Source organism: Lissotriton vulgaris, chromosome 6, assembly GCF_964263255.1.
Source record: "Lissotriton vulgaris chromosome 6, aLisVul1.2, whole genome shotgun sequence".
NCBI classification, from domain to species: domain Eukaryota; kingdom Metazoa; phylum Chordata; class Amphibia; order Caudata; family Salamandridae; genus Lissotriton; species Lissotriton vulgaris.
The window spans coordinates 1,228,260,050-1,228,287,021 of NC_141694.1; the positions used below are offsets into that span (position 1 = coordinate 1,228,260,050).

The 26,972-nt window shown below is 43.7% G+C and overlaps 1 protein-coding gene across 1 annotated transcript in view; it reads right to left on the minus strand.

Annotated features, from left to right (window-relative positions):
• Nucleotides 1–12,030: 12,030 nt before the first annotated feature.
• Nucleotides 12,031–26,972, minus strand: part of SERAC1 (serine active site containing 1) — a 293,263-nt gene continuing 278,321 nt past the window's right edge. Inside the window, exons 14-15 of the mRNA XM_086927320.1 lie at nt 25,720–25,863; nt 12,031–12,560 (exon numbers count right to left, since the gene is read on the minus strand). Coding sequence (XP_086783446.1) covers nt 12,439–12,560; nt 25,720–25,863 — 266 coding nt within the window. The 3' untranslated portion in view covers nt 12,031–12,438. The remainder of the gene's footprint in view (nt 12,561–25,719; nt 25,864–26,972) is intronic.

Below are 26,972 nucleotides of genomic sequence, written 5' to 3' on the forward strand. Positions count from 1 at the left end.
CTGCAGAGGCTAAAATGTAATTCCTGCAATTTCCCTTGCACACCCTGGCACTTTGATTTCTGCTGCTTTATTTACTCTGCTGCTAAGTATCCAACTAATGAGGTTAGCTTTTCCTGGTCCGCTGCCAAGCTTATGTCCATAAAAAAAAAATGTAAGTCATGTGGAGTTGGGCTCAGCAGGGATCCCAATGAGATCATTCCAGTAAGTGAGTGAAGTGTGAGATGTCCAGTCTGGTGGTGACCATTGCAAGCGTGCAGACCATCCACCTGCTCTTGTGAGCCCGAGGGCTATCAATCTTGTGAAAGCTGAGATTGGAAACCACTGTGGTCCAGAAGGGGTCACCATGAAGCTTGGGCCAGTGCCTGTGCGCAAGCTAAAGTCTGCGACCACCCATCTTCCAGGCAGGGGATCCACGGTAAAGATAAGGCCATCACCCATGTGAAGCTGAAGTCAGCGACCCCTGTGTGACAAAGAAGGGGCCCACCATGAAGATAAGACAGTGAGCAGTGTGTGAGTCTAAGTTAGCGGCCCCTGTGTGCCAGGTGGGGGGTGACGGATAAATCAGGGCCACTTCTTCAATTGTGGTGCCAAGGATGATGTGAAGAACACTTACTGTTTGTAACAGGAGCCGAGAGATGACAACTGACACCACTGTAGGCTGCCCAAAGACTGGGGAGGCCTGGAGCATCATCCGAGAAAGACCACAATGTGTCATGTGTCCTCCACATTGGGTTGGGCCTGCTGGGGACTTAAATGAACTTTGCGCATAGCACTGCTAACATGAACATTTTGTTTTGAACACAGGTGGTAAGTGGCTGTGTAGTTTTTTTAAAATATCTTTTTTATTGACATTCGTGAAACCACAAAACCTTTCCAGATCAGCATAATACCATGGATACCGTGTACTTGATTACCATCGAACTGATTACATATTTGTACAACATGGGATGTTACCGCTGCTTGGGGGGGTTTTAATTCAATAGAATCCAGCAGAACTTCTGTGTCAATAGTACTTTTTAATTGACCTCACCTCGACTTTGGTAGTAAAAACTGTACACAAACAAGCCAACAAATAAACATACCCACCTCCCGCTCCCTATCCCTCCCCCAAGTGAATGTGTAGTTATGGTTAGGTCAGAGTTTCCACTGAAAAGGCATTTTTTGTTTTCTCAATAACTTTGGCGTCGTTTGATAAATCTACATAGCGTTTTCCAGTAAAACGGTTCTTCACTTTGAGTTTGTTATGGGAACTTTCATGCAGATCCTTCACGTAGTGGGCCCTAAAAAAGAGGGAATCAAAAAAGTGCCATTTCCCATTTTAATTCCTATAAGATTCTTTCCACCTCAATAAAAAAAAAGTGCTGAATAAAATTACACCAAACTTGTCAGACAAGGAAGTTATTGTGAAAATCCTTTCAGTAGTTTTCAAGAAATTAGCATTTACATTTTTCCATCTGGGCATAAAGAGGTTATTGAAAGGTTGAACTGTGAAGTTCCAAAATTCATAAAAATATTCAACTCTTATTGGACGAGGCAGCCGTGTCTCTACATAGTCGTTTCCGGTCTGCAAATCCAGTGCCATGGATCCATAGTTCTCTAATTGGCTAGTCACAAAAGAAAACAAAATGTGTGTTTTTACCAGACTTCAGAACTCAGTTCCCAAGTCCTTGAAAATAATGTGAAAATAGCCAAAAGGGGGCATAAGTATCATCCCCTGACCACCTCGCCCCAGACTACTAACATGCCTCTTGGTGATGTATAAAAAGTCATCTCTTGCAAGCTATAGCTCTATTTTCCATTCGATCGTCATAATAGTGATAAAGACAGTGAGATATAGAGCAACAGCTTACGTTGTCCCTTCTCTCTTTCTCCGTGAATCATTATTAACATTCCTGACAGTGGAATTTTACTCAACTGTGTATAGTGGGAGCAGCATGGCAATGGTCTTTGGACCCTGTTCAGTGCACGGGAAGAGACCAGTTTCAGGGTCTGTGTTGGGTCCATTAGTTAATCTGCTGCTACCTTAACTGGCATGTAGCTGAAAAGAGGTAGGTTAAGACTATGTTGGGAAGTGCCTTGTACATTTCAAATCACTTGCAAATAACTTGCAATTAAACACAATGAAGCCATTTCACAAACTGCATTTTGTGGTACTACTTGTAGACTGAAAATGATTTTCCCAAACAATGGCTGAGGGAGAGTGGATATCTGCCTCTCCAAGCAGAGAGCTCCACCATGGTGTTGGTGACCTCTACATATGTAAATACATGTTCTATATTAAATGTGGGCGAGATAAATTAATAGCTGGAAAATACAGATTCCTTGCAACTAAATCTGAGGGGTTTAGGGAAAATTAAGGAGTGGTTTTAAAGAGGGACATGCTAATACAAACACAACCACAAAGCCCATTGCTATTCATAAACAACACTTTTATGATTGAAGTTATTTAAGTCTCAAACGTGGCCACTCACAGGTACTGTAACAATCCCATGTAAAAAATAGAGGAAGGTAATTAAAATAACACTGTACAGGAACTAATTTTTAATAAATGAAATTATTTTGACATTAAAATTAGGTGTATAAATATTACATGTGTAAGACTTCTTATTAGACGTTTGGCAGTGATTTCAAAGCTAGTATTTCACATTAAAGAGATCTTAACAGTAAACTATTTCCTAGAATTTACAGTGCTGATTTAATTTGCAGAATTATTTTGCTTACAAAAAAAGAAGAAATGGATGGCTAACAAAGCATGTTTTCCTTTTTCCCCCGGTGTTGGTGTAAAAAAAATGGAAATCCTTTCACAATGACAGTGCAGCTCTCAGAGCATTAAACAGCACACTTGATGAGCTCACCTTAGTAGGCCCACCCTCGATGCAAGCATCTACCAATGGCTCGTTACCCATGCATCAAAATAAACATTGCAAGTTCAGAACCCTCTCAACAAAACATTGCACTGTCCCACTTTATTTTTTGTCTTTATTTATATGTTGTTAAACCCACTCTATAGTGTCAATATACTACAAAAGAAATGCACCTTTTAGAGTAAGTTTTAAAGTTTTCTACAACCCACTTTGCATTTAATCTTTAACCTATTGTACACTTTATTGCATAAAATACATTTTAAATGTTAGTAAATTATCCAAGAACAAAAACTCATATTTCTCAAAACCTTGACAGACAACACAATATGAATTGTGTGTATATATATATATATATATATATATATACATACACACACATACATAAAGCAGGCATATGCTGCACTCCAGGAACTTCAATTCAAGCTTTTATTTCACAGGAAAATCGCACCGTGTTTCAACCCAACTGGTCTTTGTCATGGTTGGTGAGTCCTTCATTTGTTTCCATTTATATAGTAGACACCCATCTTGCCCACAATGAGGCATTCTGGGATATGTAATTTAACAATATTAAGACAAATAAACAATGAAACTAAAAACAACTAAGTTGCTATTTAATATGTGTGCTACAAGTTCGCCTGTGTACTTAGTAATATATATGTTGTAATATACAGCATTTGCTGTCTTAGCAACAATATAATTGTTGGCACATTGGAATTTCACTTTGAGGCAGTCGCAGTACGGGCGTATGATGTGAAATGAGTTATCAGTCATATGTGCCATTAAAATGATGTTCTGATGAAATTTGTGCTATGAGGAGGGTGCCATTGTGTGGATTAATCGGCAATTTATGTCTAGTACCATAACGTATAACCCTCATAGTTGAGAATTCAATTATGTTGAACGTCCTTCAATAGTTATACTTCCCATGTTGTATGGAAGAGTAACACCCACCAATAAACACTGTATAGCATTTTGGTTGAGTCCAGTACTAAGTTGTACATGATACTGTTTGTGTAATATTATAAGTGCACAAAATGTTCCTCATCATTATTGAGTCCAAAAGGAGATTTGGTCCTCTTCCAGGTAAAGTATTTGGATTCCAATGGTCGCAAGGTAATGTATGGTAGCCACTACGCTCATGAAAGGGTATCATGTCAATCCCATAGTTTATTTCAATCATCTCTTGGCATTAAACCAGATGTTTGAAGGATTCACTAACCGTGACAAAAATCAGTTGATTCGAAACGCGCTAGTATGATTGTCTTGTGCAATAAAACCTTGAATTGAAGTTCCTGGAGTAAAGCATATACTTGTTTTACAAATTTGGGGCACCTGTCGAACCCCCATACTGGCACCACCTGTAGAGTGGGCTGCTCTTTGGACCACATTATATCGAGAGATAGATTTTGCAATATATATATGTGTGTGTGTGTGTATATATATATATATATATATATATATTCACTGAAAAAACCATAGGTTATAGACCATATATAGTTAGGAATTCGCATTTACAAAACCTTATTTTACTCACACAAAACCATTGAAATTCCATATATAGTTAGTTGCACTAACTATATATCGCGCACCCGCAATCCACTGCTGATGATGTCACATATTACATCATTCATGACATGGTCAGTGACATCACTGATGACATCACTGATGACATCTCAAATGACATCACTGATGACATCATTGATGACAACATCCAGTGACTGTATGTTTCTGTAAAGTTAAAATATGTCTTACATATTGAAGAATGAGTGGATGTATAAGTGTCTGGATGAAGGATTTAGTAGGTGCATGACTGACTGTATGAGTGAGTGATTAAATGTGTCTCACTGAGTGCATGGGTTAGTGACTAAACTGTCTTAATTTGTGCATAATTATGTCTGTTGTTCTGTAAACTGTTGCATTTGTTGATAAGTAGCTATATGAGTAACTATATGGGTTATTGATTGGTTGCCCAAGTATTTGTATGGGAGACTGAGTGTGTGGGTGGGTGGCTGGGAGGTGTATGACTCTGTGCATAGATGTGTGAGCAGTTGATTCACTAGATGTATGGTTTCAAAAGTGCATGTGGAAACAGCTGTATGGGCGGTTGACTGTGTGCATGAGTGTATTGGTGAGTGAATGGATATCTCAGTGCTACATGTCAAAGTAAGTACATATGTAAAACACAGTGCATGTGAGAGTTGACATATATAAATAACTGTGCATAAGAGCCAGTGAATGTGTGAGTGGCTGTATGGATCATTGTGAACTTGTATCAGGGATTGTATAAGAGAGTAAATATGTGTTAGTATATGTTTGAATAAGTAAAGTATGTATAACTGTATAGTTGAGGAAATGGAGGTGTGATTGATTCTTTGCATGACTGACTAGGTGTGTGAGTAACTCCATGGATGAGTGACAGTCTGTGAGTGTCTGTTTACACTGATTGTATCTAAGGTTATATTAGAGTCTGAAGAGGTTCATCGTATTATCACATGAATGATATCATCAGTGATGTGATCAGTAATGTCAAATGAGATGTCATCAGTGATGTCATTTGAGATGTCATCAGTGATGTCACTGACCATGTCATGAATGATGTAATATGTGACATCATCAGCAGTGGATTGCGGGTGCGCGATATATAGTTAGTGCAACTAACTATATATGGAATTTCAATGGTTTTGTGTGAGTAAAATAAGGTTTTGTAAATGCGAATTCCTAACTATATATGGTCTATAACCTATGGTTTTTTTCAGTGAATTTTCAAGGTTTTGTAAATGCTAATTCCTAACTATATATGGTCTATAACCTATGGTTTTTTCAGTGAATTTTCAAGGTTTTGTAAATGCTAATTCCTAACTATATATGGTCTATAGCCTATGGTTTTTTCAGTGAATATATATATACATACATATATAAACATATATCATCTGTATATCTATATAAATACAAACATAAATGCATGCATACATATACTTATATGCATACAGATGCATGTTATTTACATGAAAGTTGAAAAAACACTAATAAAAGCAAAGCTAAAAAGCCACCTCATTACAAACAGAATGGCTTTAACTTAAACGAGGGCGAGATCTATTGCATTTTCAATGCTTGTTTACTTTGGTTCCATCAAGAAGGCATTCAGATGTGTCACACATTTGCCATAAATTCTGAATGTTAGCACTCTAGTTGCACATTAGATCACTGTAGTAAAGCTACTGCTCACCAGGGACGTCTGCTGCTGGTATTCAAAGTGCATGTTTCAGTCTGCATGTCAGAGTTTTTTTAATGAAATAGAAGAGGATTTGAGAAGTCACTCAAAATGATCCCTAATTTTTCTTTCTGGAGCACTAATCATACTTTCTATGGCAAAATTAACCCCCTCATGTTGTTCCTTTTTAAATTGAGTGTTTTCAGACTTACCACTTCATTCCAATCAAGATGGCTTCTGGTGTGCCATACTTTTGTCATAAGTAAGACTGTTAGCGCTCTAGTTGTTCTTTAGAACACTCTGGGACATTCTGTCATTGGGCTATACTTGGGGTACATCTGGGTGATATTTGGGCTACATTTAGGCTCTTTTGTCTCCGGTGGCCATCTTGGGAGACTGTATGTCAGAATTGTTTTAATGAAATTGAAGAGGGTTTGAGAAGTCACTCAAAATGTACCCTAATTTTTCTTTCTGCAGCACTAATCATAATTCATATGGCAAAATATACCCCCTCATTTTGTTCCTTTTTAAATTAAATGTTTTAAGAGTTACCACTTTATTCCAATCAAGATGGCTTCAGGTGTGCCATACCTTTGTAATAAGTAGGACTGTTAGCGCTCTAGTTGTTCTTTAGAACACTCTGGGACATTCTGTCATTGGGCTATACTTGGGCTACATCTGGGTGATATTTGGGCTCTTTTGTCTCTGGTGGCCATTTTGGGAGACTGCATGTCAGAATTTTTTCATGAAATAGAAGAGGATTTGAAAAGTCACTCAAAATGTGCCCTAATTTTTCTTTCTGCAGCACTAATAATACCTTCTATTGCATAATATACCCCCTCATTTTGTTCCTTTTTAAATTAAATGTTTTAAGAGTTACCACTTTATTCCCATCACGATGGCTCCAGGTGTGCTATACCTTTGTAATAAGTAGGACTGTTAGCGCTCTAGTTGTTCTTTAGAACACTCTGGGACATTCTGTCATTGGGCTATACTTGGGCTACATCTGGGTGATATTTGGGCTACATTTGAGCTCTTTTGTCTCTGGTGGCCATTTTGGGAGACTGCATGTCAGAATGTTTTAATGAAATAGAAAAGGATTTGAGAAGTCACTCAAAATGTGCCCTAATTTTTCATTCTGCAGCACTAATCCTACTTTCTATGGCAAAATATACCCCCTCATGTTGTTTCTTTTTAAATTAAATGTTTTAAGAGTTACCACTTTATTCCAATCAAGATGGCTTCAGGTGTGCCATACCTTTGTAATAAGTAGGACTGTTAGCGCTCTAGTTGTTCTTTAGAACACTCTGGGACATTCTGTCATTGGGCTATACTTGGGCTACATCTGGGTGATATTTGGGCTACATTTGGGCTCTTTTGTCTCTGGTGGCCATTTTGGGAGACTGCATGTCAGAATGTTTTAATGAAATAGAAAAGGATTTGAGAAGTCACTCAAAATGTGCCCTAATTTTTCATTCTGCAGCACTAATCATACTTTCTATGGCAAAATATACCCCCTCATGTTGTTTCTTTTTAAATTAAATGTTTTAAGAGTTACCACTTTATTCCAATCAAGATGGCTTCAGGTGTGCCATACCTTTGTAATAAGTAGGACTGTTAGCGCTCTAGTTGTTCTTTAGAACACTATAGGAGGCTGCAGTAGAACACAAAGGAATCAACTGACAGTCTCTGTCCTTGTTGGATGTTTATGTTTTACTGAGAATGTCAGACTTCATTTTCACATGACTGAGAAAGATAATGTGAATTTACAGAAAATATGCTTTCATTTTAGCTTATAGATCCCCTTCCAAACCACTGTGGGAAAATCATGAGATTTAGTTTTCTTTCAGACAATATTCATGATATCACAGCAGAAGGTTTTTTCACATGGTAAAATCACCTTAGAACCCACCACAATTCCTAAAACGAGTATGGTACCATCAACAAATGATTTATAATGTAACTAAAGTCCTAAAACCCTCTATTAACTACAATGCTTTTTAATGAGGTGCTATCATGTATATTGGTCCCAAGATGGCTGCCAACACTTCTTGGATGAAGTGCTGACAGCCAATCAGATCAGATGTGTGGTTAGGCTCCGCCCAGATATATATCTTTTTTTGAACCTAAATTACTCAAAATCCACTGGAGCACATATATTGAGACCTAGCAAAGGCACATCGGGCTAACAGTCCCTACAATTTTGCCAAGTTTCGTGCAAATCCATTCAGCCGTTCGAGCTAAAAGTGAGGCCAACCGCCCTATGGAAATTAACATGGGAAAAATGCGTTTTGGGACCCCCCTTTTTTCTCGGCCCCCCCCTTGATGAAACCCCCCCAAATTGCCAGGGGCTGCTCAGAAACAAAATGTTCCATTTTCCTGACAATTTCAGCCAATTCCGTCCACAAACGCCAAAGTTATTAGACATAGAATTTCCAAAAATCCCATAGAGAAAAAATCCTAACTATATATACCTACTGGCGACCGCCAGTAGGTAATATATATCAATAATATCCTCCGAAAGAAAGAGTAGTGACCCCAGGGGAGATTCAAAAGGAGCACTTTATTTTGGTGAAGTCTCGGGCGGATGCATTTCGGCTTGTGGGCCTTCTTCGGCGCCCCCCTTCAATTGTAAGTGCTATGACGAATGTAGTCCTGTCTCCATGATGATTTATGTTCCTTGCTCCGCCCCCAATAGGCACACCCATGTAGTCCTGTGTGGGAGGACTACAGGACCCACAATGCCTCAATGTGGTGCATTGCGGGATCAGGGATGCACATTCCGGGTAACAACGCTGGATTTGGCACTGGGTGACAGGTGCAGAGCACGAACCTGCTGGGAGGTGAGGCACCACCAACGTCCAGTTCTCCCTCGGGTCTCCCCTTCCGTCGCTACAACCGCTCTGCAAAGAGTCCTTTAGCGGGGGCAGGCACAGGAATCCCAGTCGCCCAAACAGGAGAAACAATATCTCCTGACCGCCGTTTTCCTCCAGACGTCGCGGTGGGTACCAAACGTTACTGCATACACAGTCCAACAAAGATGCTCAGACGAGCTTGCCAGGCCGTTCGGACCACTTGTGTAGCGAGGGTACACTGAAGTTGCGTTCTGGCATGACGCAAAATTGCATAGCAATAATCTCCTCCGAAAGAAAGAGTAGTGACCCCAGGTGAGATTCAAAAGGAGCACTTTATTTTGGTGAAGTCTCGGGCGGATGCATTTCGGCTTGTGGGCCTTCTTCGGCGCCCCTCTCCAATCGTAAGTGCTATGACGAATGTAGTCCTGTCTCCATGATGATTTATGTGCCTTGCTCCGCCCCCAATAGGCACACCTATGTAGTCCTGTGTGGGAGGACTACAGGGCCCACAATGCCTCAATGTGGTGCATCGCGGGATTAGGGATGCACATTCCGGGTAACCACGCTGGATTTGGCACTGGGTGACAGGCGCAGAGCACAAACCTGCTGGGAGGCGAGGCACCACCAACGTCCAGTTCTCCTTCTGGTCGAATCCCAGTCGCCCAAACAGGAGAAACAATATCTCCCGACCGCCATTTTCCTCCAGGTTTCGCGGTGGGTACCAAACGTTACTGCATACACAGTCCAACAAAGATGCTCAGACGATATACACACTTCAAGTCCACTAAAACACTTAGCACTCGGGAGTGGGTGCCTGTCTAGATATGTGGTGGTGGGACTGCGATAAATATGTAGCTCGAATACTTCCAAAGAAGAGAGAGCACCCACGGGGAGGAAAATAACCCAACTTTATTGTACGGGTTACTGGTACAACAGATGGGTTTCGGCAAACGCCTTCATCAACATTCAGATATATAAACACAATTTTTTTAAAGTTGATTTTAAATTAGCTACACATAATTAAACAGAATTTACCACATAATAAATCAAAATAACATGTTAGTGAGGGTGGGATTAATTTTATTTAATGTTTAAAAATAAATATTTATAAATTAATATATTTACATTAATTAATTACAACACATTTAATTTGAGTTAATGTGCTGTAACAATTCATTTTAAGAATTAATTTTCATTCATCTTTTAAAGATATTTTATTTTAGAAAGATTAATAAACTTTAAAATTCACCCTACACTTCCCTGTAGCAGGATCTCTGCCTCGGTGACGGAGATCTCCATCTAGTGGTGAAAAGTTACTACTAATAACGTTATACTTGTAAATCCTGTTTTAGGAGGGTCTACCCCTGATTTAAAGACATGGAAGTCTACACTTTGATGTGAACTAAACTTGGAACGGTTAGGTGTAGTCGTTAATATACATGTGCATAATTACCTTTCTGAATAGGCCCCAATGTGCTGTTCAGTCAGGCTCAAAGCTGACCCTCTGAGATGTCTTTTCCCACTGTTTACCCCATTCCTCTCAATGCTTTTCATTCTCATCACACACTTTTCATTCGGCTCAGTCCTTTCTTTCTATCCTTACCCATATACATATTCTTCCCTAAAAGAGTCAAATGTGGGTTAGTCATTTGAGATGCCTTACTCACAAACGCATTTGTCTGTTAGTTCAAGTCAAGCTTTAAATATCTATCTCACTCAACCTTCATGTTACTGGAATGGTACAGCGAGCATAAATAGTTGCCACAGGGACAGCCTGGCCTCTGACGATTCTTAAATTGCCAGCGGGCATACAGCATTGCTGCTCCATAGAATTGCATCGGCAAATCACTATCATAGTACTTCAATCCGGTCTCGCAGATGCTTATTCTCATAGGTGAAATGACCAGGAGATCCTAGTTGCACAATTTCCATCATTTTTGGTTCAGTTTAAATTCCCTTCATTCTTAATGGTATTAATGACTAGAGCCGGAAACAAATTTCCAGCCAGGAGAGAAGTGAACCTCAGTACAAATCTGCAAATTCCACTGATCTGCTTCTGCATGTACCAAGACTGACTGGTGGTGGTGGTATTCTACATCCTCTGCGGGTACCAAAATTACCAGGTACAAAACTGCTGGAGGCCCAATTCGTGGACGACCAAAACACAAACCTGACCCACTACTGACAGCCCCACCATGCCCATACAAACACTGGAACCCTCCAGCTCACCTGTACCAAAACCTGCAGCCACAACCAACCACTCTTCCGCCTAGTTAGAGCACCTTGACAACCATCTACCTGGAAAAATGAGAGCTGTCTATAGCAGCTGGTGGAGTCAGGGTTGGTAGGAGGCAGATGGCATTCCTATGAGGACTGCTTAAGGTGGTGAAACATTTAGGTAGGCCACGAAAAAGCAAAACTTCGAGCCACTGAAGCCTTTGGATATCTTAGACTTAGAGGGACATTTGGTGAGGTAGAGATTCTGGCCTTCACTCCACCAGCGTCATTGCCCTCTTCTGTCATATTCACTCTGGTTCGTCCATGGGTGAACCTTAAAGGGCAAGCTGTGATTACGGGGTATTCTTATGCACAGCTGAGTTCTTCCTCCTGAGTGCGAGCTCAGGGAGAAGGATAGCCCGTATCAACAGCATGCATTAGAGAAAAATCCCCGAGGAGGGGTAGTGTTAGTGTAGAAAACAAAGGGCAGCCAAGGGCACACCTACCTTCCTGGTCTGTTTTACAGTTCAAGGTGGTGCACAATGCAAAACACAAGTGGTTTTGTCACATTCTAATAAGAATGCACCCTTTAGGTATTTTTTCTGTCCCAGGTCTATCTCATTGGCGAACTGGAAAAAATGGAGGGCATTTTGGACCTATTTCACATGTAGTCAAAATGATTCACCACCTTAGAATCTTCCTTTGTCAGGAAGTGCCAGACAGAATTACTCTCTGCCACTACCCATGGGCAGTATTCACCTTCAGACATCTATACCTTTCGTCTCAAGGATTACTAAATGTTTTCACCCTCCAACCCACCCCAAAAACAGCGAAGGGACATGAAACATTTATAGTGAGATAATGTAAAAAATGATCAAGCAGCTATACTTAATTTTTTATTTCTTCCCATTATGCCGCTGAAAGCCGATATTATTTCAAACAAGTTACTGTTGTTGAAAATAAATACTGCAATGTGGAATGGTACCTATTTCTGATATTTACATAGAGAGAAAATATTATGATTGTGGTAATTATTTGGAATTCAGAGCCAGATGGCCTTCTCAAGAAGTAAAATGTTAACTCCAGTCCAATTATCTCTTTGAAACGCTTGCTCCATCCTTTAGGTTCAAATGTTGCGTTGTTGACATGAGAACAGTGTACTCTAGCATAGAATATTCAGGTTTTCTAAGGTCCTCACTTCCATCTGGTTAGGTCAGAAGTACACAGGCACACGTCATAGTTTTCGTGAGTAGATAAAAATTACAATATCAAGTACAGTACTTCCCAAGTCCTACGCCAAAGCCTCTTGGATGAACTGTAATGTTCGTTTGTATAGGAAGGAATCCTTCTTTTTCGGTTTGCAGATGTTCAGGTGGTTAACGTCCACAGGAATCAGTTCTCCTACTCCCAGGTCTTAATAAAAGAAAAGGAGAGTCAACAAAGCTGGTTATTGTTTAGAAGATAATTTTATACAAGTAAAGCCATTTATGAGTGACACGGGCATAATTAACTGGTAGGACATGGGTTTCAGATTAGAGCATCTAAGGCAATCAGTACACTGGCCATTCTTTCTTTGACTCTCAAGTAATGCGGTCGTCACGTTTGCAGCACTAGTGAGTCCATAGACCTTATCCAATTTTGCAACTCCCTTAAATACATATTTTTTTCAACTGACAGTTTTGCAATAAGGTAGCCCTTTGATTAGGTGCCAAGAGAGGACAGGGTTCCATTTCACCACCTCAGTACTCTGCTGCAGGATACCCCCATTAGGAAGGAAGGGCACTGTGGTGGAGTAAGGATCCACACACCCCTCACCGGGCACGCTGGACTGGCCAGGTATGTGTGGTAAGCATGGTCTCCCTATCTCCTCTGAATCTTGTTGCTTTCTTACCTCAATCACGCTGTGCTGTAGCCCCATGATATGTCTGTCCCAGGAATACTGAAAAAGTCACTCGGGCGGGGAAGGCTGTAGATATCTGAGGGTGGCAGGCTCGGTTTCGGAGAACAGAACATCAGATATGTGATCCACTTTAGAAATGTAAGGTAGGGTGCGAGGTGTCTGATAGCGGGTTGGATGAGGGCACCAGTTATGGGGTTGTATTTTGCAGGATTCCAGTAATGATGGTATTGTTTAGAAATGAATGGCATGATGCCAAGTAAAGAAGTTACTTTCTGATGTGGCAGAGGGTGCCCAGTGCAAGGTATGACGGCCTGTTGGAATGGCTGAACACCAGGAGTATGTTCTGATGGGGTGGGATTTGGCAACAGACCTTTATTTGGAGTATGTTGTGAAGGTTGGTGTGGCAGGATGCCAGGTTTAGTAGCCTATTTTGGAGGAGTGCCAGAGAGAGATTAATAACAAAAGGTATAGGAGTATTTCCGGGAGAGATGGTAGGAAATCAGTTATGTGGTTGATTTTAATGGAGTGGCTGGATGCCAGATACAGATGTCTGTTTTATGGGTTAGGTGACAGAGGACGTGTGGCATAGGGGCCTGTTTTATGAGTTGTTCATGGCAAGATGGCAGAACGGGCCTATTTTCCGGGTAGGGGAAACAAATGATGCCAAGCGTAGCAGTGTATTTTGAGGTGGTGATGCTGGCAGGATGCATGCATCATGTCTTTTATAGGGTGGAGCATTGTCAGCATGCCTTGTCTGAGGCCCTGCTTTGGTGGTGGCAAGATAAAAAGGAATGGGGTTTTATTGGATATTTAGACACTCACTAATCATCAAAAGGTTCCCTGAATTGGATAATTGGGGTTCTGTTGTCACAGGCTATTAGGTAGCCATAGGTCTAGTTATAGGTAGAGGGAAAACAATAAAACATGCCAAAGACATGTTACAAATATTGCTGTAGTGGTTCCAAATTCCCTTTATTTTGTCCCTAAATGTAACAATCTGTGCTGCTATATACAGCACAACTGTACTTTTGACGTAAAATCTTGATAGAAACAAGGGAATTGAAATTCCCTTCACAGTGGGCATGTCCTGTCCTGTTACTCGTTTGAACAAAAACCCAGTATGTTTTCCTGCAAAAGTGACCTCTGTCACATGGCAGGTGTTCCACATATTTTTGTTGTTTATTTCTGGCAAAGATATAGGCTCTAGTAGACTCCACGAGCCCCATACAAAGAGCAACTTCCTTTAACACTAGTGACCAGCATCACCATATCCAATCTATGATATGGCAGATGTGTGTTGGCGGCTGCTGGATATGTGTTGCACACAGGCCTTTTTATCTGCACACCAAATTGAGGAGGCTGACTGCTGGCTCTCCCTGGTAGAGCAATATAGTTTGGTTTGACAGGGTCCCTGCACAGGTGTCTGTGGGAAGTGTTTCTGTACATAATAAGCAGGGCCACCCTGTATGTATTTTAACAAACAAGCAAGGCTTTGTCTACATGGTTCTGAATTGGTGTAAACGGCAATGGATCAGGAACCCTAGTTTTGGTTTACCTTACATGAATCAGGCCAGTTCTAGAAAGGAGGGTTACAGTTTGAGATCGAACATCTGAACTGCTGCAAGTGCATGGGTACTATCCAATTCCCCAACAAATCAAATGGGCTGCCTGCCTATCCCATGCACCTTAAGCACAGCTCTGGCAAGAAGAGCTGTATCTGGAAGAGCCACAGTAGCCTGGTAGATATTAAGGATGTCTGTCATTACCATGGAAACAATTTGTCTGTGCATATTATACTATGCTGTTTTCCATGGGACTGGACTGTCCTCAAAGGAACACTGGAATCATCCGAAATCTAAACTGTGACTTTGAATTTCAGTGGCATAGGAAAGTGCCTCTGGTTGACATGGTCACCCCCACTTTTAGCCTGGTATCTGATGAAAATTTGACAGAAGTGCCCTGGGTTCCTGCAATTCAGGTCATAAGTGCCATATCTTTTTTTCTAAAACTGGAACTTGTTCCCCAATTGGCATTACATTCAGCACCCTCAGTAAGTCCCTAGTAAATGGTGCCCAGGGCAAGAAGGGCTAAAGAGGGTCCCTAGGAGCTGAAGCATATATTATGTCACCCTAAGGGACCCCTCACCACCAATAGGCAAACTACCATTTCAAGCTGCATGCCATGGGGCAGAGAAAGGTGAAGATGTGACTTGGCACACCTCCTGTGTGCCATGCCTACCGACACTGCATGCAGTACAGGTAAGTCACCCCTACAGCAGGCCTTCCAGCTCTAAGGCAGGGGGCACCTGTATGGACATATCTGCATGAGCAGATATGCCCCTGTGATGTCTAAGTGGATTCTTAGATATTACAAGTGGACAGGGAAGCCATTTTAAGTACTTATGCTGGACACTCTTAATTAAAAGTTCCCCATCTACGTGAGGGCTTCCCTGAAATTAGAGATGTTTGGTATCAAGCATCTCGTATTAATAAACCCACACTGATTCCAGTGATGGATATACTAATACACACAACTAGAGGGCAACTTAAGAGCTCCCCCGACAATCTACCTACTACTAGTGCTCTGGCTGACTGGTGTAGACCAGCCTGCCACCACAAACACATTTCTGACCCCTGCAGGAGAAAGAGCCTGTGCTCTTTGAGGGTAGAAACAAGACCTGCTCCGGTCGAAGGTGTTGTCACCTCCTCGGAGCAGGATGGCTAAGTAATCAGCATATCAAGGCAGAAGGTTTCAAAGGCCTCTGCTGTCTTTTGATATGCTACCTAAGGCTTCTCTAGACATGGGAAATGCCACCGCCTGTCCAAGGCCTATTTGGCACCAAGACAGGTAGGAAAATTAGCTAGTCAAGAGGTGTGTCCCCCTCTACGGCTAGTACCACACCTAAGGGGGGTCATCTGATATGAGCAAGACTTTCGACATTTTGGCAGAATTAGGCTCTTTAGGCAAGGGTTACACCCACTTCCCATAGGGAGTGGTGATCAAGAGGGTGTAGATGCACTAAAGGTAAGTAGCCCATTGGCTACTACCTGTCACTCCCCATAACATCCTTAAATTAAGTATTTAGGTGGCATCCCTGACACCAGGAACTCAGATGTGATAGATCAAGAGGAGGAGGACACTGAGAACCACAAGAAAAAGCGAGAATTTCAGCACCAAACCCTGTCTGCCACACTAAGTGTTGACAATCGTGACCCAGTGACTCTTCCTGCAGCTGACCAACTTTCAAAAACCCTGGGAGACTGCCAGCCTTCACAAATCGCCAGGCAATCTCTCTTGAAGTTGAGGAGCTACTCGCCTGCAGGCATGAAACGCATGGCCGAGTCTACTGAGTTGCTGCTCCCCTGCCAGCCCGACGCAGCAGCTTCCCAGGAAAAGGACCCTGCGCCTCTGAGGTCAGATCTGTCCACCTACCAAGTGGGAGGACACCAGGACTGACCGGAGCCGCACAGGACCATACCAAGGGTACCAGTCCCCTTTGGGCAAATGGAGACCGTGAGAGTCCCGACAAATAACCTTTAACTGTTGCTACAGAAAGGCCTGGCTGGTCTAGAGACCAGGAGGAAAGATCATCATCCGATAAATGGGCCTGTAGAGTTAGATGTGCTGGGGGGAAAAACTTCTCCCAGCATCCTCCATAGCTGGTCTTACTAGAGGGAAGTCTGGCTCTCAAAATCACATTCACTACTTTGGAAGTGTGACTGAAGGCTTTCAACTGTCACCGCTCAATCTCTAAGCATGGATGTGCAAGTTGTGCAAGCTCTGGTCAAGGACCAATCCCTGCTGTTGTGATAGAAGCTCTTCCTAAAGAGGCAGCTGAATCAGAGGACAGCTGTTGACGGCAAAAGTTCTGCTGGCCCAATCTGGAGTCACTAGGATTCCGAAAAAAACACAGCATTGAAACCGCCCTCATAGAGGCACTGATGACATCCAGACCATCCTAGACTGTGAGGAGTCATCAGCGGCCCTCATCCTGCTCGACCTCTCTGCAGCTTTCGAAACAGGCGCCCACAACAGACTCATCAGAAGACTCCACAAGATCGGCATCCAAGGATATGTATTCAAATGAATCTGCACCTTCATCATGGTAAGAACACAAAAAGTCAGACTGCCACTCTTCACATTGGAATCAAAGAACCTGATCTGAGGAGTCTCCCAGGGATCGCCCCTCAGCCCTATACACTTCAATGTCTATATGTCAGCACTCACCAACACCTTCAGACCCCAAGGCATCAGCATTATCTCCAAGGCTGATGAGACACATCTAATCCGCTTCCTGTCGGACAACATGAAAACCACCATTACCGACTTCATCAACTACATGATCGTGGTAGCAAAATGTATGAAAACCAAGTACCTGAAGCTTAACTCTGACAATACAGGAAATATTGGTCTTTAGAAACAAGACCTTCTAAGCGGGACACAACGTGGTGGTCAACTGAGCTAGGACCAACACCAAACGACCACACCAGAAACCTGGTAATCAACCTGGACAAGAAGTTCAACATGACAGCACAAGTCAATGCAGTGAGCACTGCCTGTTCCACATCCTACGGATGCTCCAAAAGATCTTCAAATGGCTGCCAAAGAGCACCAGACAAACTGTCTCACAGGCACTCATCACAAGCAGACTCTAATATGGCAAAACAGTCTACACCGAAATCCCCAAGCAGCTCACACAAAGACTCCAGTCCATCCAGAACGCAGACACAAGACTCATCCTCAACCTTCCACACCGGACCCTCATCTCACCTCAGAGAGCTTCACTGGCTCCCCATTCACAAACGCAGCCAGTTCACATGCACACATACAAGAAGCCTCGCACAAGCATACCAGAAGAGACGAATACAGTTCCACCAGACAGACACCTGCGCTCAGCCTCACTTTCACTCCCAAAAGCACCACATTGCACACAAAACTAGGAATTAACTCCCTCAGCACATCGGAACCTCCTCCTCACTTTTTGAGTTCCACAAGAAACTTTAGATCTGGTTGTTCCAAAAACCTTGTGAGGGCTTCTCTCCTTTACTCCTGCTCCAGCACTTGTATACCCTCATGGGTGATTATCGCACTCTACAAATCAACATCATATAACAACATAACTTGGTCCATTTCTAATCTTCTTCAGAACTTAAAGTAGCGGCAGGTAGTTGAGTCATGAACTTCAGTGTAATTGAAAGGCATGTACTGCCCGGGGAACCCAAACACACAAACGTTTGGACACTGTGCGCTCTCAGCAGTGGTGAAAAGATCAAGCCAGGCATCTCACCATTGGTGAAAGACGCCTTGTACCATCTCGGCACAGGACCCATGACCCCACTCAACCGTGCCTGTTGCAGTAACACAGTAGTGTTGTCTGTGACAACCTGTATCAATCAGGGGTTCTTGAGTGTGCTACTCATCCGTATCGGTCTCAAGGCCTGGGGGGGAGTGGGGTTGCAGATCCGTTTAGCTGAACAGCCAGGTCTTTAGAGCTTTCCTGAAGGTGTTCAGGGTGGGGGCGAGTCTGATGTCTGCCGGGGGTATGGCCGCGATGTGAGAGAAGGACCTTCCACCTGCTCTGGCTATGCAGATGTGCTGGGTTTCAACCAATCTGAGGTTTGAAGATCGAAGGTTTATTTGGGTACGTGGAGGTTGATTCTGTCATTTAGGTATTTAAGTCCGCTGTTGTGTAGGCATTTGTAGGCGTGGGTAAGGATTTTGAAGGTGACTCTTTTCTCCACGGGGTGCCTTCGTAGGTGTTGGCTGATGTGTTCGTGCCGGGGGATGCCGAGAATGAGTCAGGTGGCAGTATTCTGTATGGTCTGGAGTTTTCAGAGTAGGGACTTGTTTATGCTGGTGTATAGTGTGTTCCCGTAGTCCAGTCTGCTGGTGAGTGCGTGGGTAACTATCTTCCTTGACTCTGGGGCGATCCATTTAAGGTGATGCAGAGGATGTTGAAGCAGCAGGAGGTGATGGTGTTGATCTGTCGGTTCCGTATCCATTCTCCACTGATGGACGGAAGTAAGGCTTTTAGTTCAAAGCAAACTGCCAATGTGGATGGGGGTATCCGAAGGAGACTAGTCATCTGGTCTCCCCTCCTCAAACCAGAAATGATGCATCATTCAGAACGATTAGCCATAGGTGGGGTAGGGAAAGGGGTTTGCCACCAGCCCAACTTCAGATATTTAGCTGTCGCCTCTGACAACTAGATAGAATTTGAGGTTCTCTTGTTGCAGAGTTCACTGAGCCACTAAAACTTCAGATCCCTCGGGGGGACCGAAACCGAACCCCGTGTGACGCCTGAGACCCTTGTTGCGGGTCTCCCCCGCTCTTTGCATTCCTTTGTGTGTTGGCTGCAATTCCTCAGCAGGAAATTGTGTTGTGGAAGATGGGCTCTTGTGTTGACCAATGGCAGTTCGAATTAGTGATATGTTTCTCCGGAATAGGGGGACGGTGCACTGGTGAGTGGGGAGGGTGGGAGAGGGTGGTTGTTTGGAGGGTTTGATTTTATTTGTATTGCCTTTCATATTCTCCTGTCTTTAAAATATGTAAAATGGTCAAAGGCAATTTTTGTATCTTTCATGCAGCAGTTGTCTCTGGGGTTCAGAGATCTGCGTCATATGTTCTATTTTGACAAATAAAATCTGTTTAAAAAAAAAAACTTCAGAGTCCACATGTGCCACCTGGTGTTGTTACAAGCCCAGCGGCTCCTGTGAATAGAAAACCCCGAGGCTAGATAGTTGGGGCAAGAAAATGTTTTCTACAACCAGCCTTGCATTGTGGTTAATAAACACAGCATGCTTTTCTGGCTGTTATTCCCACATTCTATAGGAAACTGTTGCGCAAGTGCTGTAGCAAGTCCTGGAGAAGGCATAGGCTGTCCTTTCCCAAGCAGTGTCAGATGGGAGCGATACAGTAAAGTATGCCATTCGATGTGGTCTAGACACGACCAAATCGCTGGGCAAAGTGATTTAATCGACAGTGGTTGTCCAACACCATGCCTGGCTGAGAACATCTGGCTTTTCGGGGGATATCCAGGCCTCGCTCATGGACATGCCTTTTGATGGCACCCGTCTCTTTGGAGACCAGGCAGACACAACGCTGGAGCGCTTTAAGGGCTCACAGGCAATGCCCAAGTCCTTAGGCCTTTCAAAAACCTTTACCTCTTTCATGCCTACAGAAGGGGCTTTCAGCCACGACAGCCATACCCAAGCCACTGAGCCACACAAGTTCAGCAACCCCAAAGTGGCTGCAGTTTGTTTCAATCAAGTGGGTCAGCCAGCTAGAGGTTGGGTCAGACCTCCACCCCCTGGCAGATTCAGCCTCCAAACCTCCTAGTCTTTCCCTTAAAGACCATTGTCGTCCAGTTGATGGCAGGATCTGCCATCACCTCCACCTCTGGACAGTGTGGTCCTCCAGATAGTCCCCTTCGAGATCATGCCTCCATCCTACGACCGGTTGAAGGAGGATCATTTAATTTTATTCCAGGAATAAAGCAAGGTTTTGTGTATATGATTCTCTTTGTCAAGGGAGCCATAGAGAGGGTCGGGCACAAGAAGTAGGCTGTGGTTGCTATTTCTAGTCCTGAAAACAGACAAGGGCATTTTCCCTATCTTAGACCTGCAAGCCCTCAACTACTTCCTCAAAAAGGAAAAATTCAAGATGCTCCAACGAGTTCAAGTCCTGTCTACCCTGGTCCCAAGAGACTGGATGGTAGCATTTGACTTGCAAGATGCCTATTTCCACAATCCTGTCCTGCCGGCCCATCGGTGCTACCTGGGGTTTTATGGTAGGCCAGCATTTCCAGTTCACTGTGCTCCCTTTTGGCCTGACCAGTAACCCTCAGGTGTTTACTAAGGTAATGGTTGTGATCGCAGCTCATATGCGCAAATCAGGGGTGTCACTCTTCCCCAATCTCGACGACTGGCTGTTGAAGGCAGGCTCATTCCAAGCTGTCATCTTCCACCTCCAGACTATGACGAACCTTCATACATTCGCTGGGGTTCACTGTCAACGTGCCGAAGTCAGACCTGATTCTCTCTCAGACGCTCCCTTTCTTCAGAGCTGTTTTAGCCACTGTGCAGTTTCGGGCTTATCCTCCAGAGCAGCGATTCCAGGATATTCAGGCTATGATTCTGATGTTTCCGCTTCTATTTTGGATTTCTGTGAGAAAGACTCTGAGGTAGCTGCATCCTGCTGGTGATGCATGCCAGATAGCCTATGCGGGCTCTGCAGTGGGATCAGAATTTCCAGTGGGGGCAGCATCAGAGTAATCTCGCCTACATGGTCCAGTTCTCAGCGGGAACTATACGAGACCTGCAGTGGTGGCTGACAAACTGTGATTGGCTGCAGACTCCTCTCCCTTCCCCAACCAGATGGGTCACTCCTGGGATGGAGCCATCATCTGGCATAGGTGGAAATCCGAGGACTCTGGTCTCTGGCGGAGTCCAGAATCCACATCACCATGCTGGAGCTCCATGTCATCTGACTGGCACTGAAAGCCTTTCTACCCTCCATCAAGGGAAGGCTAGTGCAATGGTTGATAGACAGCACCACAATATCAGAGGGATCCAGTAAGGTACTGAAGATCTGCAGCATGGCCTCTTTGAAGGCCTGGATCTGCTGTGGATTCGCCGATGGACCCAAACACTTGACTTTGACCAGAATTAGCACTGGGATCGGTTATGAGGTGGGAGACTAAGACTGTGACTTCGAGGTCCCCTGGAGTCTGCTCAATTAATCTTGTGAAGAGTGGCAGGAATAAGGGAGCCACTTTTTGTGTTTTTTGTCTTCGACTTACCTGAGGACTTGGAGCATGATAACATTTCTCTATAGTGGCCTTGTCAAGTCAAGTCGGGATTTATATAGCGCACTACTTACCCAGCGGGTCTCAAGGCCCTTGAGGAAGGGGGGGAGGTTTACTTATCGAATATCCAGGTTTTAAGCTGTTTTCTGAAGGCTAGGTGGTTTTGAGTAAGGCCAAGGTGGGTGGAAAGGGAATTCCAGGTTTTGGCCACTAAGTAGGAGAAGGATCTTCCCCCCCATGGTGGCTTTGTGGATGCCCGGCACAGCGGCGAGGGCTTGGTTGGACGAACGTAACTGGCGGGTGGGGGTGTAAAAGGAAAGGCGCGTGTTGAGACAATCAGGTCCAAGTTCGTATAGGGCTTTGTGTGCGTGGGTGAGGAGACGAAACGTTATCCTCTTGTTGACGGGGAGCCAGTGAAGGTCTTTCAGGTGAATGGAAATGTGGTCTGTGCGGGGGATGTCAAGTATGAGTCTGGCTGAAGCATTTTGGATGCGTTGGAGTTTTTTCTGCAGTTTTGCGGTAGTACCGGCGTAGAGGGTGTTTCCGTAGTCCAGACGGCTAGTAACCAGTGCGTGGGTGACCGTTTTTCTTGTTTCGGTGGAGATCCAGCGAAATGTTTTTTTGAGCATGCGTAGGATGTTGAAGCATGAAGAAGAGACGGCGTTGACTTGTCTGGTCATTGAGAGTGAGGAGTCAAGGATGATGCCCAGGTTCCGTGCGTGGTCCGTCGGTATGGGGGCTTTTCCTGGTGCCGTTGGCCACCAAGAGTCGTCCCAGGCGGAGGGGGGTGAGTCTAAGATAAGGACTTCCGTTTTGTCCGAGTTCAGTTTTAGACGGCTTTGCTTCATCCACTCGGCTACTTCTTTCATCCCATCATGTAGATTGGTTTTGGCGGAGATTGGGTCTTTGGTGAGTGAGAGGATCAGCTGAGTGTCATCAGCGTAGGAGATGATGTTGAGGTTGGGTTGACGTGCAATGGTTGCGAGGGGGCTCATGTAGACGTTGAAGAGGGTTGGGCTGAGTGATGATCCTTGCGGGACGCCGCAGATGACTTCGGTGGCCTCTGACTTAAAAGGGGGGAGGCGGACTCTCTGAGTTTTTCCAGCGAGGAACGAGATGATCCAGTCTAATGCTTTTCATTGAATTCCGATGTTTCTGAGGCGTTGTATCAGGGTGCTATGGCAGACTGTGTCGAAGGCTGCAGAGAGGTCAAGGAGGATGAGGCCGACTGTGTCTCCGTTGTCCTGTAGTGTTCGAATGTCGTCTGTTGCTGCGATGAGGGCGGTCTCGGTGCTGTGTTTGGCGCAGAATCCAGACTGTGAGGAGTCAAGTGATTTGTTGGTTTCGAGGAAGGCGGCGAGCTGATTGTTGACGGATTTCTCAATGACTTTGGCAGGGAATGGGAGGAGCGAGATGGGGCGGTAATTTTTGAGTTCGGTGGGGTCAGCTGTGGGCTTCTTCAGAAGGGCGCTGAGTTCCGCGTGTTTCCAGCTTTCTGGGAATGTGGCGGAGTTGAGGGAGCAGTTGATGACGTCTCGGAGATGGGGTGCGATAATGGAGTTTGCTTTAATGAAGATGTGATGGGGGCATGGGTCTGTAGGGGATCCTGAGTGGATGGAGTTCATTAGGCGAATGGTGTCTTCTGTGGTGATTGGGTTCCAGTCGAAAAGGTTATTCAGAGGAGTTACAGGTTCGGAGGTAAGTGAGGTTGACTGGTTTACGGGTTGGTTGTCGAAGCTGTTATGAAAGTCGGCGATTTTGTCATGGAAGAATGAGGCGAGGGAGTCGCAGAGGACTTGAGAGGGGGTGATGTCGTTTGAGCTGGCTGTGGGGTTGGTGAATTCTTTGATGATGTTGAAAAGTTCCTTGCTGTTGTGGGCGTTGTTGTCTAGTCGGTCTGAGTGCTGATTTCTTGGCTGACCGGATTAGTTGGTGGTGTTTGCGGGTGGCGTTTTTGAAGGCGGCTTGGGTGGTAGTGTTTGGGTCTTTTTTCCACGTTTTCTCAAGGGAACGACAGAGCTTCTTGGATTTTTTGATGTCATCGTTGAACCAGGGGGCGTTCTTGCTGCCTTGTTTGATTTGATGTTTTTTCAAGGGAGCTAGTTTGTCGGCGGTTTGGGTTAACCATTGTGTGAGGTTGATGGCGGCTTGGTTAGGGTTCGTTTAGTAGGCCGGGGGTTTTTGAAGCAGTGATGCGGAGATCTGGTCGACAGTGATTTTGTTCCAATTTCTTCGCAGAGTTGGTTGAGGGTGATTGTGGATCGTGGTCTTATTGTAAATGAAGTGGATGCAACTGTGGTCCGTCCAGTGGAGGGGTGTGGTGTGCGTGAAGGAGATATGCTTGCTGGAAGTGAAGATAGGGTTGAGTGTGTGTCCTGCATAGTGTGTGGGGGTGTTAACAAGTTGTTTGAGTCCGAGATTGGTGAGGTTGTCCAGGAGGGTGGTAGTGTTACTGTCATTGCTCTTTTCCAGGTGGAAATTGAGGTCTCCCAGTAGAATGTATTCTTCCGAGGGGAGGGCGTGTGGGTTGATGAAGTCAGTGATGTCTTCGCTGAATCTAGTGCGGGGTCCTGGTGGCCTGTAGAGGAGGGTGCCTCTAAGTGTGGTCTTGGGGTCGGTGTGGATCTGGAAGTGAAGGTGTTCGGCGATAGCGAGGTTGTCTTCTGAGCTGGTTGAGACGCGGATGGTGTTCTTGTGGACGATGGCGATGCCTCCTCCTGTTTGGATGGTGCGGTCCTTACGGATGATCTTGTAGCCGTCCGGGAACTAGAAAGCATAGAGCAGGGACTTGCGGTCCCAGGTAGACTTGAGTTCATCCGAGCAATGTCACAACACAATTTCGAGTCATGTGAGGAGCCCAGAGACAGAGCTCTTGAGGGTCTGTTACTGATACTAGTTCATGACAATTCTTTCAGGGTTTAAAACATGTCTCTCGCAGAATAGAAACATAGGAGAAATGTTAAAAAAGAACGTACCAGGAGACAGAAATCTAGAGAGTGAGTACTGGATCTGCGTTGAAATGCGCAAAAAGAAAGGAAATTAAGCTGTGGCTTTGACGTCAGTTTCAGGGTGGGATGAACCTAAAGTGGAGCCGCACAGCGCCACCTACCAGCATGCGAAGGAATTATTGAGAAAAATTTCTGTATCCAGTCTGGCACCTGGGTTATTCACAAGGTAAGGAATCTGCGGTTATAAGTATCCATCAGAAGTCATTTTTTGGGAAATAGAAGGAAATGCTGATTCCTGTTTAAAAACGTATGTAATGTCCATAAAAACGTCTATCTGTAAAAACCATATGAACAACAACATTCATAGCTGTATAAATAAAACATAATAAAAATAATATTTCAAAATAAGTAACTCTCTAAATGCTCACAGACAGGCACCATTTTAAACTTATCAAACTAACACATTGAAAGAAATGTTTTTCAGGAACTAGGAGCAGCAGAGAAATGCCGTTTTCCTGCACATATTCAGCCTTCTGCACTGGAATTTAAGCAGCATGTCTCTCAGTGTAGGCATATTTTGTGAGCAAAGTAAACACCTTTGTTCTAAATGGAAACTGTGTGTGCTCTTCCCACACAGTTGTTAGGTGAAGACAGGGTCTTTTTAGTATTTTAATCTGGGATGATACTGTAATGATGGTTGTCTCAGATACAAGCCATGATATGCCTGGGTAGATAATAACCAGCTAGGAGACAATGAGAATGCAGCTTTTTGGTAGCGTACAGCTGTTTTCGAATAGGAGATATTCAAGTACTCTTTACTGCTTGGGTGGAAATTACTGACTGTACAAGCATAAAGGATTACTGCCTCATTATAAATTTGTAACAGAAATGGAGGCGGGAAATATGCACTGTATTTACCTGCTGATTCCACAGGGACAACGTGCAGTTTCACCATTCTGCCTATCCTTGTTGGTACAGTCTCTGCAAAGCTCAATACTTTATAATTGTTTTCCCTGGCAAACTCTACAAAGTCTTCATTTAAATCCTTGAGTGCAGGAGAATCTTAAAGAAACGAAGGGTGAAAAAGATGAAAACAATATTATACACAAAGAGCAACTTCACCTATTTACACAATTTCAAGTGGTGAAAACTGCTTGCAATAAGCTAAGACTTCAAACATTAAGTGCATATGAATTCCATTTTCTTTTGGAGGCTCCTAATGACACAATAAATGGTAAGTGTTTGAATTTGGCATCAGGAATACAGGATATGAGATGTAACATCGCAGAAAAATTCATTACGATTTCGCTTTACAATTCATCTCTTAGCACTACTTTGTGAGAAGCGCCAATGCCCAAAGGCATTAACCACAGTCAAATGCAATGAGGCTTATATAAACATGTGATGTGATGTTTTTAAAACGTTTTTTTTTATTGTTTTATTATTGAATAATACAACTGTTTTATCATTTTCTAATCACGTATTTGTTGACCTCCGGTGAGGTCTAAATCAAATTCAATAAAATTAAAAATCAACATGTAATGTGTCTACCAATAGAATCACTAGATTATAAGACACACAAATGTAATTATCAAACTGCAATATTTATGAAAACATCAGAGCAACAATTGTAATTTAAACATTTTAAGAGTTAAAGTATTGGCTTGAGCAGCTTCACCTACTGTTAGCCTTGGGCAGAGTTATCAAGAGATAATCAGTTTAAAGAAGGACAGAGGTTTGAGAAAATAAATTCAAGCAAAATACGAGACTATGCAGGAAAGATAAAAATGAAGAGGCCGACTCAAGTGGAGTCAATGTCCAAAATCCATGAAAAAACCTGAGTTAGGTGAAATCAAAGTAGCGCAGTCCAAACCATAAATCATGGACAATTATCAGCAAAGCAAGGATAAGACGAAATTGGTTACTACTATAATGATAGATTCAAAGCAAATCGTTCTGACAGGCACTAGTTTTGCTGTTTGAGCCTTCTGGCTGGAGAAACTAATCAATGAGAGAAACTAATCAGTGATGTATCACGTGATCGCATTTCGCGCCACGCTATCTATATAGATCCTGGTCCACTTAGACCGGTTCTTGCTGTGTACATCATCGGGCAGATTGTATCGGAGGAACTGACGGTTCTCAATGACAGAGGTGAGCACGGCATTATG